Genomic DNA, 19,490 nt, shown 5'->3' on the forward strand with positions numbered 1-19,490 from the left:
TCTTAAAGAAAGTACAGCTTTCACTCTTGACTGAAAGAGGAATGGGTGAAGCAGTGCAGGAATTTGTTGACAAAGAAGAGAAAGATGCTATCGAAGAGTTGGTGAAATTTCAGTTAGAGAAAACTCAGAGGTTTCTTAAGGAACGTCGCACTGATGCAGAGGAGGCAAAAATAGATGAGGAGGTTAGTACTGAATTACGCTCAGTCCTTCTGGTTAGGAGCAGCCTAGTTTGTAGCTCTAGATTGTCGTTTATTGACAGCTTTGTGGGTATTTTGAAGCTTGCACAACACCTGCCTCTAGCCAGTCCCCTCAGTGCTTCACATTCATGAACACACACACAAATTAAATATATATCTTAGAAGCTGCTTAATCTCTTTTTTAAAATTGTATCTTGTAGTTTGATATGTTGCTTCCTACTTCATCTTAGTGGAATATTTTAATTGTTCATAATAGGATCTTATGTGTACACAATCTGTCAATTTTTAAGGATATGTGGCCTACAACTTAAGCTCTGCGCAAACTCTGACTGAGATAACGTACATACTGGCAAGTATGGGTAGATGCAAATGGGGAGTATGGGGAGATGCAACCGTGGTCAATTTGGTCCCAAGTCTTAAAGGCAAACTAATTTGCCTTTAAGACTTGAGACCAAATTGACCACTGTTGTTTATCAATAGTCTTTGGATTGCACTTGCTCATGCCATTGGTTAAAAAAGTAGCAACTTGATGCCTAATTTAAATTTAAACTTTTTACTGTAAACAGAGCAGTAGGTCTAGATGCATATTCTGTGATGCCAGTTTTCTCTTTCCATTTCTTCCTTTCTCTCTTTCACCCCCCTGCTTACTTTCACTTTTATTTTTCCTCTTTATTCCTGACCTCTACCCATGCTTTCTCTGGGGTCTACTGTATTTCTTAATATCCCACTACCTCTCGATGCTCTGTTACCCATTCTCTGTCACTTTTACACTTTGCACCTGTTGTGACAGTTGAGCTTACAGACTTACTTCTTACAGCTGAGTTCACAATTCAAATATGTAAAAGTTCATAAGATGTGACAATAACATATAAGAATAAATGTTGATAGGAAAAGGTAGGAGAGGAAGACAGAATAACTGAATTAGCCTTAACAAAAAGGCTAAGTTGATATAATTTAAAGACTGTGTTAAAATTATGCTTGCTAACAACAGAAGATGTGGAGCCAGAAGTTAATGAGCCAAAACTGGTATGCCACATATTAGCCCTATTTAGTAAATAGAATAACAAGGGGTTGGGCAATTCTACCCTTTTTGGATCCTTAAACAAAAGAGATTTTGTGGGGAATAAAAAAAGAAAAACACAAGGGAAAAGCAAACAGAAGCTACTGTAACTGAGTTTCACCAGCATGGCTGCTACCGCCTCTGTTTTCTGGAACCCCACGCTTTCGTTATCATGGTCCTGAAAGGTGTCCTGACCAAAACAGGACAAAGAAAGAGGGACTCAGATGACATCATCACCCCTACCAGTTCCAGCTGAAAGCCAGACACCATGTGGAATAACAGTTATTACCATCTTTAACATTCTAAAAGACTGTCAAACAATGGGGCTTTTTTCCTTTCTAAAAACAGCCTACAGCTAAAGGGAACTAGAACAAGAGATGCTTTTAAAATGGAAGCCTTATTGAATACTTTAAATTTCAGTTGCTTTAACTGCTTTCCCTTCTCTTTTGTGTCTTTAATAAAAAGGTAAAGGGATTTTTAATAGTGTGATTTCCATGGTGCTAAACAAGCTGAGCTCTCTCTATAATTAAGCCGCAGACCTTGTTTAACATCGTTTAATGTTAGATAGTGACTAAGTTATGTTAATACCTTTTCCCGGTATATTCCATCTAAAGTAACGCATCTCCTTTCCTTTCTACCCCATATCAAGCACGTTTTCAGCCAGTGCTGAGCTTTACTGCATTGGCACACATCCCATGAAATGTGAGATTCATGGGCTGCAGTGTTGGCCTCCCTTCCTCCTAATGGCCTTTGAACATGTTGTTGAGCATCCTTTGTTCTCCTGCTAGTTTAGATCTAATGTGAGAGTAGCACTAGCCCCATGATTTTTTCTGCAGATGCTCTAATATCTAACGATGCCAGTAAGCAGTAGTGGTGCTACAGACCTACTTCGAGCTCTGAATCTCTGGTGGTGATTTTCTTTTTACTAGGAGTGGACTAGATCAAACTATTCTACATTACTTAATGATTTTTTACTTTGCTTCCAAAAAAGAGGTGTCTCTATATCCCTTGTGTATTCTGGACTCATCCTTTTACAAACATATCTCAAATGTGTTGTCTGTACCTGCTAATGTAATTGTTGCTCTTTATAGTTAGCAGAGCCTTCCTGGCAAAGTGTTGAATAGTGATGCCATTCTATTTCTGTTCAAAACTAATCCAGTAAAAGAACAGACATTCAGTTGATTTCTCTAAGAATCTAAGTTCACCTCACCTCTAAGCTGTTAAAACAGGAACACTTTTCTTGGAATTTTTGTGTCTTCAGTTATTGGACAGTCCAGACTATTAATTTGGTCTTATTTTATATTACTGTGATCTAGGTGCGAAAATTTAGGGAGGCCAGAAAAGAGAATATTGAAGAGGAAGAGGAAGAAGTTCGTGAGGTAATTCCCTTAAAACACAAATGTAGGGTGTAGAGTATGTGTCGGTATTGATGTTGCATAAGTGGAGCACTGTCTTCTTCTATTAGTGTATAATAGAATAAATAATAGATACATTCTCTATCACACAGGCCTAATTGTTGAAGAAGAATGAGAGAATCCTATGGCAAGTTTTATTGATTTCTGTGAAAGAGAGAGATTCCACAAGGTCTTGCGTTGGATGCAGAATTGCAAATCACCTGAAAATATCCTTGTGTGTGATATGCCCTCAAAGTCATAGCATGCTTCTGGTTTAAAACTCAAACAAAAAACATTCTGAATCTGGATGTCCAGTTTACAGTTCACATTAGATTACAAATAACAAATTGTGTTGTTTTTCCCTACATTATAAAGTCACTACAGTTTATTTTAAAAAGATAAAAATCCCAGATTATACCACTATTCATCTGGGTGAAAACAAACCGTTCCCTTGTAGAAGACACAAGAATGTGACAGTAAATTGCATAATGACTAAGCAACTATCAATAATTATGCAAATTGTAAAGACATTCAAACATAAATAGCGACTTTGCTATGTATAATTTGCTTATGTGGACTCTCTTCTTGGCACATAATTGTGGGATATAATCCCATGCATAAAACCTATATTAAGACTCCTCATAGGTGAAGTCCCAGAATCTATTAAATTAGTGATTCTCGAACTTTTGTACTGGTGACCTCTTTCACATAGCAAGCCTCTGAGTGAGACCCCCCTCCCCTTATAAACTAAAAACACTTTATATATTTAACACCATTATAAATACTGGAGGCAGCGTGGGGTTTGGGATGGAGGCTGACAGCTCGCGACTCCCCCGGAATAACCGTGTGACCCCCCTGAGGGGTTCTGACCTCCAGTTTGAGAACCCCTATATTAAATTGACCTTTATGTAAGTGGTTTTACAATTACTAGGGATTTTTTGTTTGACAAAAGGATATCAGGTTTCTGTTCTGTTTTTTGGCTGCACTTTAGTGCTGTATATCTAGGGAGACGTATTGAAGCACAGAACGTACAGTATTCAAAAGTCCAGAGTGAAGTATTTAACAGTCTATTTATGCAGGGTATATCTATGAGACACAGAGCACAAAAGAAATGGCCTAACTGGAGCCACTGCCTAGTCATCCATATGTCTGGTATCATTTGGGAGACAGCTCCACCAAAAAAAACAACCTTGAATCCATATGATTTAGACAAGCAATTGCAAATTTTCAAGCCAAAGCTAACAGTGCCTGAGCAGTCCCAGCAGCAGTGAATTAATATCCCTGTTGATGAACTACATGTCAGGGAGAAGTCTGAATCTAACGTTCACAGTGTTGGTAACCAGGTTGGTCCCAGAATATTAATAAATTTAAAAAAAAAGTACAGGTAGATTTCCTGATTATTATTTTTTCTTTCAGTGTGTGAGAGCATGTAATGGGTTTGGGTTGGGTTTTTCTGAGGTTGTCCATTCTGGAGTAGGGAGTCCTTCTGCAGAGATGTTCAGAATCTAATGTCCATTTGTCTATAAGAAGGAAAATAATGTCCACTTGAGCAATGTATATTCGGGTTCACCACCATAGAATTAGATGCGATTGGCAACTTCTGGGCTTGTCAAAATCAGCACTTGGTTTGCAGCAAGCTGGGGTGTAAATCTCCACACTAGGCTGATAAGTTCACTAGTGTGTACTTTGATCTATCCTGCTTTGAAACAGGAGTGACGGGCACAAAAAGTTCCCCAGTGCAAGGTGGTAGGGTTCACACAGATACTTTAGTGTGTGGCAGGCTAGAGTGGGGTAGATTTACACCCCAGCTTGCCGTGAACTAAAACTTTTTGTGTAGACAAGTTCTTCCAATGAGCAGTGCTGAACTCTAGCTATAAAGGTGTGTTACAGTTAGTGAGGTGAAAACTACAAATACTACCTAGTCAGGATGTCCTTTTACCTCATATGGTTCAAATTAATAGTGTAAATGGGAGGTTAGCTATGTCCTTATGCCCTGGACTATCTCTGGATCAAATTTTCAAAAGTGCCTAAATGACTTAGGGTCCTAAGTCCCATTTGAAAGTCAGTAAGGGACTTAAAGTCCCTTAATTATGAGAACAATAATAATAGCACCTATGTTTTCTGTATGGTTAAACTATGATTTAAGTTCATGTCTAATCTACAAATGGGAATATAGACAGGATCTAGTGGAAATCTAGAAATGCCAAATTCACTTCCAGCCTGTTTCTTCTCATTTAATGACTTCAGTGGATTTATGTTGGTGAAAGGAGAATTGAACCTTTAATCTTTTTAAGAAAAAAGAAAAAAGAAAATGTTAACAATTGCTTATTCATAATGCCCATTAATCTTTATACCAGATGGCAGTTCCCTTTCTTAGTATCTTCACCTCACTTCTCCTCCAAACAGTGTTTTCTCTCGTTTGTTTTTTAAATCACAGTACTTGGGTTGTAGAAACTGCTCAATTGTTTAGATACTTCCCCCTTTTCTTTTATTAAGCCTTAATGACCCATCTTTCAGAAGCAGGTTTTGCTAAGTTAATGGAAGAATGTGCATATTGCCTCTTGGAGAAAGCTGTTTTCTCTATTGTAGGTTGGCTGACTTGTTAGTCCATTTCACAATTTGTTATAACACAGTCGTTTTTTCAGACTTCTTTGAATGGGAGTGAAGCATTTTATAAATAGTCTTGACTTAGTGTACAAATTGGGACTGCATCAAAATGACTAGAAGAGAGATCTATTTTCTGAGTAACTCACATTACCATTGAAGTTGGCCCTAAATCTGAATTCTTATAAACACGTTACCCTATGGTTTCAACTGTGGTGCATTTTACTGTTAAAATTAACTATTCTATATCATTTCTTTCAGGCTATGACCAGGGCTAGAGCTCACAGATCTCATGAGGCTGCTCTTGCCTCTGGTTCTAGTGATGATGATCTTATGGATATGGGAATGTCAGAACAAAAAACCAATGATGATTCAGATGCTGGCACCTCTGCATCATTCAGCAGAGGAAGAGGTCGAGGAAGGGGTCAGGCAAGAGGTGGAAGAGGGCAAATCTCAACATCAAGAGGAGCCTCTCGAAGAGGAAGAGGTCTGTAGTTTCTTACATTCCTTGTTTTGCAATTAATAGCAATTTCCCCTTGTTTAAAAAAAAAAAAAAAGGCCTTTTCTGTAATGCTCCCATGAAATGCCCTTTTGGCTTGTTGTTTAATAAGATTCATGATGTTGTAATCTTTTTATTGCCAGCATTTTTGGCACCAGTTGCTGCAGTAACTTGCTACCTTACAAAGATTACAGAACCAGTTTTCCTCCCTTGGTTTTCACACCTCAACTGCTAGAACAGGGCCTCATCCTCCCTGATTGAACTAACCTCATTATCTCAAGCTTGCTTGCATATATATACCTGCACCTGGAAATTTCCACTACATGCATCTGACCAAGTGGGTATTCACCCACGAAAGCTCATGCTCCAAAACGTCTGTTAGTCTATAAGGTGCCACAGGATTCTTTGCTATTCTTCTGTATTAATATTAGGCAATACCTCTGCTGGCTAATGTTTGTATAGCTTCCAATGTGGACTAGGTGCTGTACATGTGTAAAAGGTAGTCTCTTCCCCCACAAGGGCTTGTGAAACAAGTAGTCCTTCCTAAGGCTTAGAAAACTTGTCTTAATCGGGAAAATAAGACTTTTTTTTTTTTTTTAACCAAAAATATCAAACCATCTCTTGGTCTGGTTGTAATTGATTGTACCCTTTTAATGAGTTACACTCCTTGCTGTTAAGGCCTTTAATAATTGTTTTTTTAAAGTATCCAATTCTGCAGATGGATCAGCTAGCCAAGACTCTCACTGACTTCAATGGGTTCAGCATGTTTGTAGGGGGACCAGCAGATCTGACAGCAAGATCAGGGCCTATGAATTCAAATTAAGACTGGGAACTTCAAAAATAAATTGGTTATGGAAACCACTAATGGGAAAATGTGCCCAATGTACTGTCAAGGAAGGGAATAAGTTTTTGGCAATGGGGTAGACACTATGTCAGAAGCTAAATCATGCTCCCATTTTTATCCACTTTCTAGTCTGAAGAGTATGAACTTTGATAAAGATGAGTGTTCTTTATTAAATTTCTTACTCAGCCCTCAAATATTCATGTTGATTATTGGTATCAATCACTGCAGTGTGTTGTATATGTTCTGTAGGCTCTTCTTTATAAACCATTAAAGAAGAAATGAAAATAGGCTATAAATATTATTGAATTGGTATTCCACTGAAAAAAGCAGTGTAGCTGGGGGTAGCATTTATGTGGCTCAGGCTAGCTACTTGAATACATACACAGAGTTTTTTTGGCGGGGAGGTTGTACGCAGGTGGCTAGCCCAAGCCACCACCAATGCTGTCCCCTCAGAACACCCTGGGTATGTGTTCAGGTAGCTAGCCAGAGCTGCTGCCTGTGCTATTGCCAGCTACACTGATATTTTCTGCTCTCTAGTTCATGCAGAGCTAGTAAGTGTCTGTCTTCCTGATCTGGGAAGCAGTTTCTTGGCTACAGTGTAGACATACCCTTAGTTGTGGATCTTTTGATGCTCGTTTTTTAGAACTTCGTAATTAACAGAGAAAATGCAAAGAGAGCTAAATATTGATTTTTTTGTGTGTGTATTTTCCCTACAGGAAACACTACCCAAGAACAGTCTAATACCAGTAGAAATTACAAGCCTGTGTCTACTCCTACCAAGAATATGAACATCATAGATGGTATGTTCAGAATAGTGTGTTGTTTTCACATGCCCTCTAAAGTTGCTGTCACTTTGCAGAATGATGTAGAGCAGTGTTTCTCAAAGTCGGACCGCCGCTTGTTCAGGGAAAGCCACTGGCAGTCCAGGCAGGTTTGTTTACCTGCTGCATCTGCAGGTTCAGCTGATCACGGCTCCTACTGTTGCGGTTTGCTGCTCCAGGCCAATGGGGACTGCGAGAAGCGATGCAGGCCAAGGGGTGTGCTGGCCACCACTTCCTCCTGCCCACATTGGCCTGGAGCGGTGAACTGTGGCTAGTGGGAGCAGGGATCAACTGAACCAGCAGGCGCGGCAGGCAAACAAACTGGCCCAGGCCGCCAGGGGCTTTCCCTAAACAAGCGGCAGACCAGCTTTGAGAAGCACTGATGTAGAGCATATGATGGGTTTGGGTTGGGTTTGCGGAATGATGCCATAATGCAGTTAAGAAGTTTATAATGCAACCTTTATTTCCAGTAGATAAAATTCAACCACTTGGAGCTTCGTTTGGCTGTTATTAAGTAGGGAGGTAAACTGTTAGCAAGGTTTAGTCCAGCTGACTTCTTTTCCTACCGCATCTTTTACCGATCATTTTAAGAAGATTGATTAATGGGGTTAATTGGTCTGCCTCTCTATACTTTAACAGCTCATGAGTTCAGGTTGTTTCAAGAACTTCCCCCTTCAGATGCAAAATGCATCCAGAAGGGTGTCTTTGTTGAAGCCTCACAAATTGTGTGCCCAAACTGATTGGCTGGATTGTGATGAAGCCTTCTCTTAGAGAAGGGGACCAGGCTGGCGTGAGGTGAGAGGTGTTCATTCAGGTCACAGTGAGTGAAACAAAAGACTAAGAGTGAGCATGACACAAGTAATTTTGGAATCCAGAAATACAATTGCTACTAGTACCAATGAGCGCAAATAAGTAACACAGTTAAGCACTAACACTAGGCAACAACTTTTACACCATAAGAATTTTTTGTAGAGCTCATGACAGATAAAATGGTGTTTAGAGACCTTGAGCCAGATCCTACTCTCTGTTACATCAGTATAAATCTGGAGTGACTCAGTTAAGCAAATATTAAACTTAGATTTACCCAGTGTCATTCAGATCATCACTGGGACACTTAGAAATGAAGTGCTATAAAATACATTTTTCAGTTGCAGTTTTAAAAAAATCCTGTCTTGGGATCTCTGAAATTATTACACTGGGTTAGTAATCTTCAAAATCTCATCATTAAAAAGTTTGGGTTCCTATAAAAAGATCAGTTTAAAATTGCAGACTGTCTGGCTGCTTTATGCAGATGTTAGTTTTTAAAGTCATCTTTTAAAATACACCGAACCCTCGCTATATGTGGGATTTGGGATCCATGAGTGGTACCACGTTAATGCAGGGACCCTGTTACAGCAGGGATCGCGTTAAAATGAAGTGCAATTAAAGTAATTAGATTTGGGATCCATGGCTGAGACTGTGTTATATGTGAATTGGTGTTATATAGATGTGAGGTCTAGCGAGGGTCTGGTGTACATTAGCACCTGTCCTTATAAAGCTTGTTGCATTTTGGGAGTATATTGGATTTTTTTTTTACATATATTAATAAAAACATTATTTTCCATTTTCATTTATACTGCCCCTCTTGGGCTCACTTTATTATAAGTCAGGGGTCAGCAACCTTTCAGAAGTGCTGTGCTGAGTCTTCATTTATTCACTCTAATTTGAGGTTTCGCATGCCAGTAATACATTTTAATGTTTTTGGAAGGTCTCTTTCTATAAGTCTGTAAAATATACTACTGGCTGTTGTATGTAAAGTAAATAAGGTTTTAAAAATGTTTAAAAGCTTCATTAAAATTAAATAAAATGCAGACCCCTTGGACCGGTGCCCAGGCCTGGCAGTGTGAGTGCGCACCAAAAATAAGCTTGCGTGCTGCTTTCGGCACGGTGTGCCATAGTTGCCTACCCTATATAAGTATTCAGTTGGGGGTATATCATGTGGGACAAGAAAATTAATACCAGACATTCCGACCTATTAATTACCTTATGTGCACACAAATGCAAAATTCCCACTTTCAAAGTCTCTCTTAATTCAAGAATGTTTAATTCAATGATATTTGAAGATTAGCTGTGAAAAGAAGTAGCTGATAATTCATTAAAATATCCAAATAACCTTTATATCTCATCTGCATCACTGCCCAAATAAAGGCTCGTTTCGTCGTTTGAGCATCATTCAGAAATGAACTGCATTTTATAGGATTAGCTTAGCACAAAGTGAACCTATTCGTTTTATTTGAAATTACTACGGATTTCCATTGAGCTCAGTGGTTTGAGGTTTGGCATGCTAAACCCAGGGTTGTGAGTTCAATCCTTGAGGGGGCCATTTGGGGATTGGTCCTGCTTTGACCAGGGGGTTGGACTAGATGATCTCTTGAGGTCCCTTCCAACCCTAATAATCTATAAGCGGGGCTTTTTATGAAATCCTTTAGAATTTGCACAGTCTTCAATATTGTATTGCATTATATTTAATAACAGCTGTGCCCCCAATCCTGCCAGATGATCCATAACGCTGGGTCCTAATATCTACACAGAGTCCTAACAAAGTCAGTGGGGCTCTCCATTATCATGGGCTTGCATGAATGCATCACACTGTAGGATCAAGGCCTATGTTTCTTCTGAATTGCTGTCACAATTTGTGCATGTTTGAGTAATTTAGTCTAAAACTAATGTTTTTAGGAAATATTTTTTAAAAACTCCTGTTTTGCAGACATATTAGACTACTTTTCATTGGCCAGGCAGTGCAAGCTGAAAATCTTCTAATAAACATCTAAATTTCTTGTGAAAATTATACATGCTCTTGAGTAAAACATATGACTGATTTTCGAAGTTGGTCATGTCAAAAATGGAAAATTTTAATTCTTCGCAGACTTGAAGTGATCTTTGCAAACCTACAAAATGCTTTTCATATTTATAAAACTATTTTAAATGTATTTTTTCTATTGTGATTTTAATGTGGACCTTTAATTAGTGAATTAATGCTCATTTGGCGCCTCATCAGAATAAGTGCTGAAAATATAATCTCTCTTGAAGTAACTGTACGACAGTGATAGAAAACTGTAACTTTTAGTAACAAGACATTTTCATGACCGTCTGATTTTTACTTTAGATAATTGGAACACCTGTAGAGGTCTGTCTCTGAGGAGGTCAAATTAAATTGTTAAATTAGAAATACAGTAGGAGAACCAGCTGATGATAAAATGTCCTGCTGACATGCATTGCTTAAGTATATGCTATTTTAAATCTGGTGTATCTCACTGTGGCAAATGGTTTTCAGGGAACCACTGGAATACCAGGCCTTACTGGAGATTTAGCTTATCAACACTGCTCAGAAATTAAGAAACTCGCTTTTGCCACAGAGCCAAAGCATTGTCCAAAAACACAAATGATTTTTCTTGATGGAACCAGTGTATTCAAATCCAGTTTAAAAGGCTGAGTTGTGGCAACTTTTGAGAATTTAAAACTTTAATGGATGCACTTAAAGACAGTTGTTTCTTCATTTGAAAATGAATCTGCCTATGAGTTGGGAATCCAAGCATGCACTTTGGCTAATAAGTTTTTCAGAACAAAGCATTATTCATGTAGCAGTGCCGAATCCCTTCAAAACCTGGCTACTGTGCCAGTGAGGCACTACTCGCAGATATCTATAAAAGAACACAGCTGTGTTTTCTATTTGCAGTTTAAACAAGGCCAGGTTTATCATATCCAATGTAAAAGGTAGCAAGGCAAATTAACCACAGTTCAGTGAAAGTGACTAAGAAGAAGTCATTTGTTTTATGAGGTAGGTTTTGCATTTGTTTGATAAATAGAAAAAATGTTTCTCTTCTTTGCTGAAAAGAAACCTCATACAATAAGTACCATTAAGAAATGAACATTGTCTCACAATTAGCACATCACAGTATCAGAGATACTGCAGGTCTTGCTTATTCAAAGTACTATATAGGAAGATACTGCAGCATCTCAGGCGCTTTCCGCTTGAGCACCTTGTCTCAGATACACACTGGGTGGGACAGAGGGAAAACAATGATTATTTCAGTTTTGTTGACTTGTACTACAAGAATTAGAATAAAACTCTTAATTACTGAAAATATGACTTAAAATAAAGCAAAAATATATTATCCAGAAAAATTGGACTTCTCAAATTGTAATGTTAATATTAAGCTACATGAACTAAATGTTAATTTAGTTTGTATTTGTGAATGTTTTATCTAACCAGTAGGATTATACTTTCCCCAGCTAGAATAGGAAACTATCAGTTTTGCCTCCACTAACTAACTTGGGAAAGGCCCAACTCTATTTTGTCTGGAATGTTGTGGGAGAAATCATAAAAAGTAAACTCTAGTAAGTCTGTGTACCAGGCCTTTCTATTTATACTTTGTAGTAAAATACATTTCAGTCAAAATGTGAAGGTGAGACCCTTGTGTGATACGATGTGATCAGATAATGAAATGTGGTTATTTCAAGTATCTTCCATATGATATGTTCTCATCTGTTTTATTTTAGCCTTTAAAGCTGCCCGGCAACAGCCCTCTCGGAATTTATCTACTAAGAATTACTCAGAGGTGAGAAGCCATTTTGCATATGTGTAAAGTTGTAATACTGCTGTGTTTGTGTATAGCACCCTGAGGCCATGTCTACATTACAAGCTTATGTTGTCTCAAGTTACATTGGTATACAGCCACTGCAGTTAGTACATCACTTGTGTGCATGCTTACTTGGCTCCTTGTGTCGGCGGTGCATGTACTGACCAGGAGTGCTTGTATCGATGCAGTGCACCATGGGTAGGTATCCCACGGTACAACTTAGCAGTGCAGTGCACTGTCTTTTAGGAAGTTTTGGCAAGGCATGATGGAGTTGAAACAAGTCACGCATGTGTAGCTGGGAGCATGGAATCAACTTCCTAGTTTGGAACTGTCTCTATCCCATAATGTCATCTGTATCCCACAAACCCACGCAGCCATCCTTGTTGTCTGCCATCTCTGAGAGAAGCATGGAGCCTGCGAGATCTGTGCTGTTGTCATGAGCGTTGCAAGCAGGATGCACGATCGTGTAGTATCTGCAGAGCTGCAAGGAATGAGACTGTTTCTTGGAGGAAAGATTGCAGTGGGACATAGTGAGAACCAGTTCCATGTTGTTGGTGGCTTTCAGGGAGCAGCTACAGATAGTGGAGTGCTGCTTCTGGGCAGAAGAAACAAGCACTGATTGGTGGGATCGGATTGTAATGCAGGCTTGGGATGATGAGCAGTGACTGCAGAACTTTCAGATGTGCAAAGCCATATTCCTGGATCTGTGTGCTGAGTGCTCCTCAGCCCTCCAGCACAGGAACACCAAAATGAGAGCTGCACTGACAGTGGAAAAGCAAGTTCTGATCACACTCTCTGGAAACCTAGCAATGTCAGATTGCTACCGGTCAGTCAGGAATCAATTTGGAGTCAGGAAACCCACTGCTGGGGCCATATTCCTGGAAGTGTGCAAGGCCATTAATCCCCCCCTGTATGCAGGGCTATGACTCTCGGCAATGTACAGTACATAATGGATGGATTTGCAGCAATCTGGCTCAGGTGTTCTGCGGGTATGGTTAGGGAAATCCTGAAAGCTGCAATGTTAGCAGCTGCAGATAAAACACAGTTATCATCCATGTAGTCACTCCGGAAGGTGAAACATAAGATTCTGAACTTACTCCCCTTGCACCTCTAAAGTTTTAAGCACTACGTTTTCACTTCTGCTTGGAATTGCTTGTGCACAGCACCTGCCATGGTGAGCATGGCTTGTCAAGATTGGGGAAATGCTGAGTTTCATGATTCTAGTAATATTTGCAATGTCAGTGAATACTGGCACCATTTTCCATAGGCGGTAGTGATTTGAGCTGATATCTCACTCCTGAGGGTAGCACAGGGGGAGAGAGCACAGGTGCTGCAGGCATCCTGAAGCTGCCTGGGACCGTATGCTGCTGGCCTGTGTACTGCAATGGAGCCTGCAGAAATTATTGCTGAGTGGTGTGGGATAGTGTCCTACTGTGGAAGAAGAATTAAGGCAGCCATCCCTAGAAACCTTTTGAAAGAGGACTGGAGAGTGCATCCATGAAAATTTCATTGAGATCTCTCTGGAGGATTCACAGGACACCCCAGTGTACATAAACAAACTTTTGTGTGCCCTTCCCCTACCCTCTCCCCCAAACTCTAAAGGGTTTGTTGTACCCTCTGTTGGTTGTACCATGGCCTCTTCTAGCACAAGTAAGTTAAAGATAAGTCAAAAGATGCGTGCTGCTACTTTTGTGGTGCATCCCTGTAATTTAAAATTAACTTAACTTACCCGACCTTGCTTCCCCTGCATCGGGCTTGCCCATGCTCGACTGGCTGGACTGTGGTGGAATCAAAAACAGGTTCTGGTTGGCTGCAAAGCTGGATTCTCCTGGTTGCATCTCCTCCCTGCTGTTCACAGCAGGGGCTTATGACTCTGGCTCCTCAGATGTATCCACAGTGCTGGGAGGAGGGGGGATGCTTGGGTATGGTATGTAGCTTTTTGTAAAAGCAGCAGATCTATTGTTGGTCTCCCTGGCCTTCTGGTACACTTGCCGGAGCTCCTTGGCTTTCATGCAGTACTGCTGCTAGTCCCTGTCATACCCTTTCTGCATCCCCCAAGCAATCTGCTCGTAGATGTCAAGGTTTCTGCAACTGGTTCGTAGCTGTGTCTGCACAGACCCTTCTCCCCACAGGCCCAGGAGATCCAGTGTCTCCTGTCCACTTTAGGCAGGAATGTCTCTATAGCATGTAGCTTGTATGGTCAGCTGGGCAGCTGCAATCAACAGTGGAGAGCTGCTAGGTGTGCTTGCCATGCCAGGCAATCAGGAAAAGGAATTTCAAAAATTCATGGGGCTTCGAAGGGGAAGCAAGGCTTCTGGCCTCCATAACCCCAGGACAGCAGAGTTCACAATGGTGACCAGAGTGGTCAATGTAGGGCATTGTGGGACAGCTGCTGCAGGACATTTGGTTGACATAAATAACCCAGTGTCTACACGCATTGATCTAAGTACATTGACTGTGACTCTATGCCACTCGGGGAGGTGGTATTAAGTTAGCGTAATGGAGCACTTACATTGGTAGGAGCCAAACTTAAAGGTAGACATATACAAAGCTACGTCGACCTGTGTAGAGTAGACCAGCTCTGATTAACTGCCCTTTTCAAAATAAAGGCAAAATATACTAATTAAGGCCCAAATATATTTCTTTACTACACCATGAATGGCCAATGTGTGAGGTTCACGGAAGGCCAGTAGGACAAATATTGTGGCTGAACTGATTTGAGAACTTGAAAAGGAAAAGAAAATGGGTCAATTCGCAAGTCAGTAATTTGGACACCTTGATAACAGTTATAAGCCTAGAGAGAGTCTCAGTCCCAGTCTGCCAGTCACCTTGCAGACTATATGATCCAAGCCAGTAAAGCACTTAAGCACATGGTTAAGGTTAAGGATGTGAGTAGTCCCTGTGAAGTTTTTTTTTTTTGTTTTATCCAGGTTAAATTGTTTGAAGTGTAGACACTTCAGAAAACACTAAATAAAGAGCGAAAAAACTAGCGCACTGTAGCTGTCACTACATGTTTCATCCCAAAAGAGTATGTAATGTGCTACCTTCGGTAAAATATTATTGTTTTTTCCAGGACATTATAGATGACAACTCTGATGTGGAAGAAGTTTCTTTTACTGCTGCTTCCAAAGTTACTCAAAGGTTGGTACAGTTATTTCAAAAAGGGCAGAGAGCCATTTGAGGGTTTATAAGCCCCTCTGGAGTGGTATACATAAGCTGAGCCATAGCACTATTTTCCTCTGATTGTCAGTAGAGTTACAATAGCTGAAGCTCACTTTTAAAAATTCAAAATTTAATATATAATTTGCTCAACTGTTTTAAGTAGAAAAATTAACTTCTATATATAAGAGAATTTCATAGTGGTTGAGTGAGGTTCCCCCACAACCCTCTTTTTCTTCTTGAGACATTCAGCAGTTAGTGTGAGAAAATGCAGCTGAAGGACTTGAATGTGCATGTTGCCATGATGAGAACAGACCATGTGTATGTTTTACCATCTTTTACAGTATATTAATTACTAGCCAGATGTTCAGAAGTATTCAGTTCCCCCACCCCACCCCACCCCACCCTTGCTCACATATAGGCATCTGGCCAGACTTTTTTAAAAGGCCTTGGTACACAGTAGCTCCTGTTGTTTTCATTGGGAGTTGCTGAATACTTTTGAAAATCTGGTCACTTTGTTTAGGGATGCACCTGGAAGTGTCTCTCTTCTGAAAATATAACCCCCATTGCTAATAACCAGCAGACAACTGATTGCCATGTAAAGAACATCACTTCTGAATTCCTTCACTAAAACCTCATTTGTTACATGTTTTCAGAACTAATGCATACACTTAGCAGCAACCTGAGAACTCCATGACTTGGATTAATAGGATAATGGGATCTACAAACAATATTTTTATTTAGATTTGGTCCGGCCAAACAGAGAAAACTTAGAATGTCTGGTTCTCGTGCCATGCTCTGTGATCATTAAGTTTTTCCTATTGTAATCCTTAAGGTTGTCAAGCACGTCTACATCCAGCAAAAGGAGCTCACAAAGCCAAATAACTAGAGGAGTTGACTTTGAATCAGATGAGGTACAGTATGGTCTTCTCTTGTCATAATTCTCACAACTTCATATTATCACTTTTCAAAATATTAAACTGATTAAAGGTATATCATAATTTCAAAAAAAGGAGGGACCCAAATGACGGAGCTAGTTAAACAGAAATTGAAAGGAAAGTTACGAGGGTAATATGCCTGCAAACTGCATGGGAACTAGTTAAAGGTACATAATGGAGCTCAAACTACATATATGCCTCAAATAAAAAAAAGATACAGAAAAAAACAGAAATAAACATCACCACAACTAAACAGCAGAGTGAAAAAACATGGTTAGAAGCAAAAAGGCAGCCTTTAAAAATTCATAAAAGTCATATCCTGCAGAAAGGTTTCTAGGGGGGTATAGTGGATCACAAGCTAAATATGAGTAAACAATATAACACTATTGCAAAAAAAAATCAAACACAGTTCTGGGATGTAGCAGTAGGAGTGTGGTAAGCAAAACACATGAAGTACTTCTTCCACTCTACTCCACACTGATAAGGCCTCAGCTAGAGTATTGTGTCCAGTTCTGGGTGCCACATTTCAGGAAAGATGTGAACAAATTGGAGAAAGGCAGAGGAGAGCAACAAAAATGATTTGAGGTCTAGAAAACATGACCTATGAGGGAAGATTGGAAAAATTGGGTTTGTTTAGTCTGGAGAAGAGAGGACTGAGAGGGAACGCAATAACAGTTTTCAAATACATAAAATGTTATTACAAGGAAGAGGGTGAAAAATTGGTTCTCCTTATCCTCTGATGATAGGGCAAGAAGCAATGGCCTTAAACTGCAGTACCTGACTGTCAAGGTAGTTAAACGCTGGAACAAATTGCGTAGGGAGGTTGTGGAATCTCCATTACTGGAGGTTTTTAAGAACAGGTTAGATAAACACCTGTCAGGAATTGTCTAGTTATTACTGAGTTGTACCTTGAGTGCAGTGGACTGGACTAGATGACCTATTGAGGTCCCTTCCCGTCCTACACTTATGATTCTATGAAATATGAAATTGCACACCTACTAAGTAGAGTATGTAATCTATCACTTAAATCAGCCTCTGTATCAGAAGGCTGGAGAATAGCTGATGTAATGGTGATTTTAAAAAACAAAAAAAGGCTTACTGGCTTACTTATTGCCAAGATTGCCTCTCCAGCCTTACTTCAGTACCAGCAAACTGGTTGAGACTGTGGTAAAGAACAAAATTATTCGATACATAGATAAACATGATATGGCGGCGAAGAGTCAAGGTAGCTTTTGTAAAGAGAAATCATGCCTCACCAATCTGTTAGAATTCTTTGAGGGTGTCAACAAGCATGTGGCCAAGAGTGATCCAGTGGATATAGTATATTTGGACTTTCAGAAAGCCTTTTTGACAAGGTGCTTCACCAAAGCTCTTAAACAAAGCAAGCAATCATGGGATAATATGGCTGCTCTTCTCCTAGATCAGCAACTGGTTAAAGAATAGGAAACAAAGAGTAGGAATAAATAGTCAGTCTTCACAATGGAGAGAGGTTAATAGTGCGCCCTCTCCCCCGCCCCTCCTCCAGCCACCACCAAGATGAGTTGGCAAAATTTACAAACAGTGCAAAATTACTCAAGATAGTTAAGTCCAAAACTGACAGTGAAGAGTTACAAAGGGATTTCACGAAACTGAGTGGCTTGGCAACAAAATAGTGTGTTAAGTGCAGAGTGTACTGAACATCAGAAAAAATAATTCCAACTATATATACAAAATGATGGTATCTAAATGAGCTGTTACCACTCAAGAAAGAAATCTTGGAGTCCTTGTGGATAGTTGTCTGAGAACATCTGTGTAGCAGCAATCAAAAAAGCTTACAGAACATTAGGAACCATTAGGAAAGGGATAGTAATATAACAGAAAATACACCTCTACCTCAATATAACGCTGTCCTTGGGAGTCAAAAAATCTTACTACGTTATAGGTGAAACCGCGTTATATGGAACTTGATTTGATCCGCCAAAGCACACAGCACCCCCTTCCCCCCTAGAGAGCTGCTTTACCGCATTATATCCGAATTCGTGTTATATCAGGTGGCGTTATAATGGGGTAGAGGTGTATCATAATGCCACTATATAAATCCATGATACAACTGCACTTTGAATTCTGTGTGCAGTTCTGGTTACCGCATCTCAAAATTGGAAAAAGTACAGAGAAGGGCAACAAAAATGATGAAAGGTGTAGAACAGCTTTCATTTGAGGAAAAGACTTGAACTGTTCGGCTTAGAAGAGAGATGACTAAGGGGGGATATGAAAGAAGTTTATAAAATCATGAATGGTGTAAAGAAAGGGAATAAAGAAGTATTTACCCCTTCACATAACTCAAGAACCACGGGTCATCCAGTGAAATTAATAGGCCGCAGATTTAAAAGAAACAGAAGGAAGTACTTCTTCACAACAACCTGTCAACTCATTCTTTTTGCCATGGGATGTTGTGAAGGCCAAAAGTATAATTGTATTAAAGAAAGAATGAGATAAGTTTATGGACTATAGATCCATCAATGACTGTTAGCCAAGATGGTCAGGGATGCCACCCCATGCACCAGGTGTATTTAAACCTCCAACTGCCTGAAGCTGAGACTGGACATTGGGATAAGTTACTTAAAATTGAGCTTTTCTTTTCATTCCCTCCAAAGCATGTTGCACTGGCCACTTTCAGGAGACAGGATACTGGTTTAGATGAACCATTGGTCTGACCCAGTATGACTGTTCTGTTGTTCTAACTAATATTTATTTATAAGGATTTTTTTTACACTTGTCTCTAATAGCACTTTACTACATTGTATATTAAAATCAGTAAAACTAATAGTTGCAGTTCACTCAGTAAGGGCAAGAAAATAAGTTGTCACATTCGCTCTTCTTGTCCTTATGCACAAGAAAAAAATGGGGGTATTTTTGGGTTCCCAGCCCTTCATGATAATGTTTGAACTACCACAACCACCCCCAGTCCCCCATGTCCAATGTTACAAGTACATGGCTGTTCCTTTGTGGTACTACAAGATGGATTAACTCTGTGTTGTTACAGTATGTCTAATGGGTTTATGCTGCTACATGTTACTGTAGTATATGAACACCTGATTCTGTTATATTTTCCAGAGCGCTCTGACTGTAAGATGCTTAGTACAAAAGAAATGTAAATAAGCTAATGCGGTGTAATGACGTTTAGCTAACAAAATGCAAATATAGTAAAAACGAATTCCAGATACCATATTACTTGCTTATCAAATTCTTGATATTCTGTGGATCTAAAATATTTTTCTAGTTTGTTAACATTATTGTACATCTTTGTGTGCATTTCAAAATAATGCTGCAGAAATTGTCCCTATTCAGGAAAACATTTATACATGTGTTTTCCTGA

At 39.6% G+C, this 19,490-nt stretch overlaps 1 protein-coding gene across 4 annotated transcripts in view; it reads left to right on the top strand.

Moving 5' to 3' along the window:
* MRE11 (MRE11 double strand break repair nuclease) overlaps positions 1-17,279 on the top strand; it is a 46,174-nt gene extending 28,895 nt beyond the window's left edge. For all 4 annotated transcript variants that reach the window (XM_032772813.2, XM_075061724.1, XM_075061725.1 and 1 more), the window contains exons 13-19: positions 9-182; positions 2,574-2,636; positions 5,517-5,742; positions 7,315-7,398; positions 11,959-12,017; positions 15,112-15,179; positions 16,033-17,279. In XM_032772813.2, the coding sequence (XP_032628704.1) occupies positions 9-182; positions 2,574-2,636; positions 5,517-5,742; positions 7,315-7,398; positions 11,959-12,017; positions 15,112-15,179; positions 16,033-16,138 (780 nt within the window). In that variant the 3' untranslated portion in view covers positions 16,139-17,279. The remainder of the gene's footprint in view (positions 1-8; positions 183-2,573; positions 2,637-5,516; positions 5,743-7,314; positions 7,399-11,958; positions 12,018-15,111; positions 15,180-16,032) is intronic.
* Positions 17,280-19,490: the final 2,211 nt, after the last annotated feature.

This window comes from Chelonoidis abingdonii, chromosome 1 (assembly GCF_003597395.2).
Source record: "Chelonoidis abingdonii isolate Lonesome George chromosome 1, CheloAbing_2.0, whole genome shotgun sequence".
Taxonomy (NCBI): domain Eukaryota; kingdom Metazoa; phylum Chordata; order Testudines; family Testudinidae; genus Chelonoidis; species Chelonoidis abingdonii.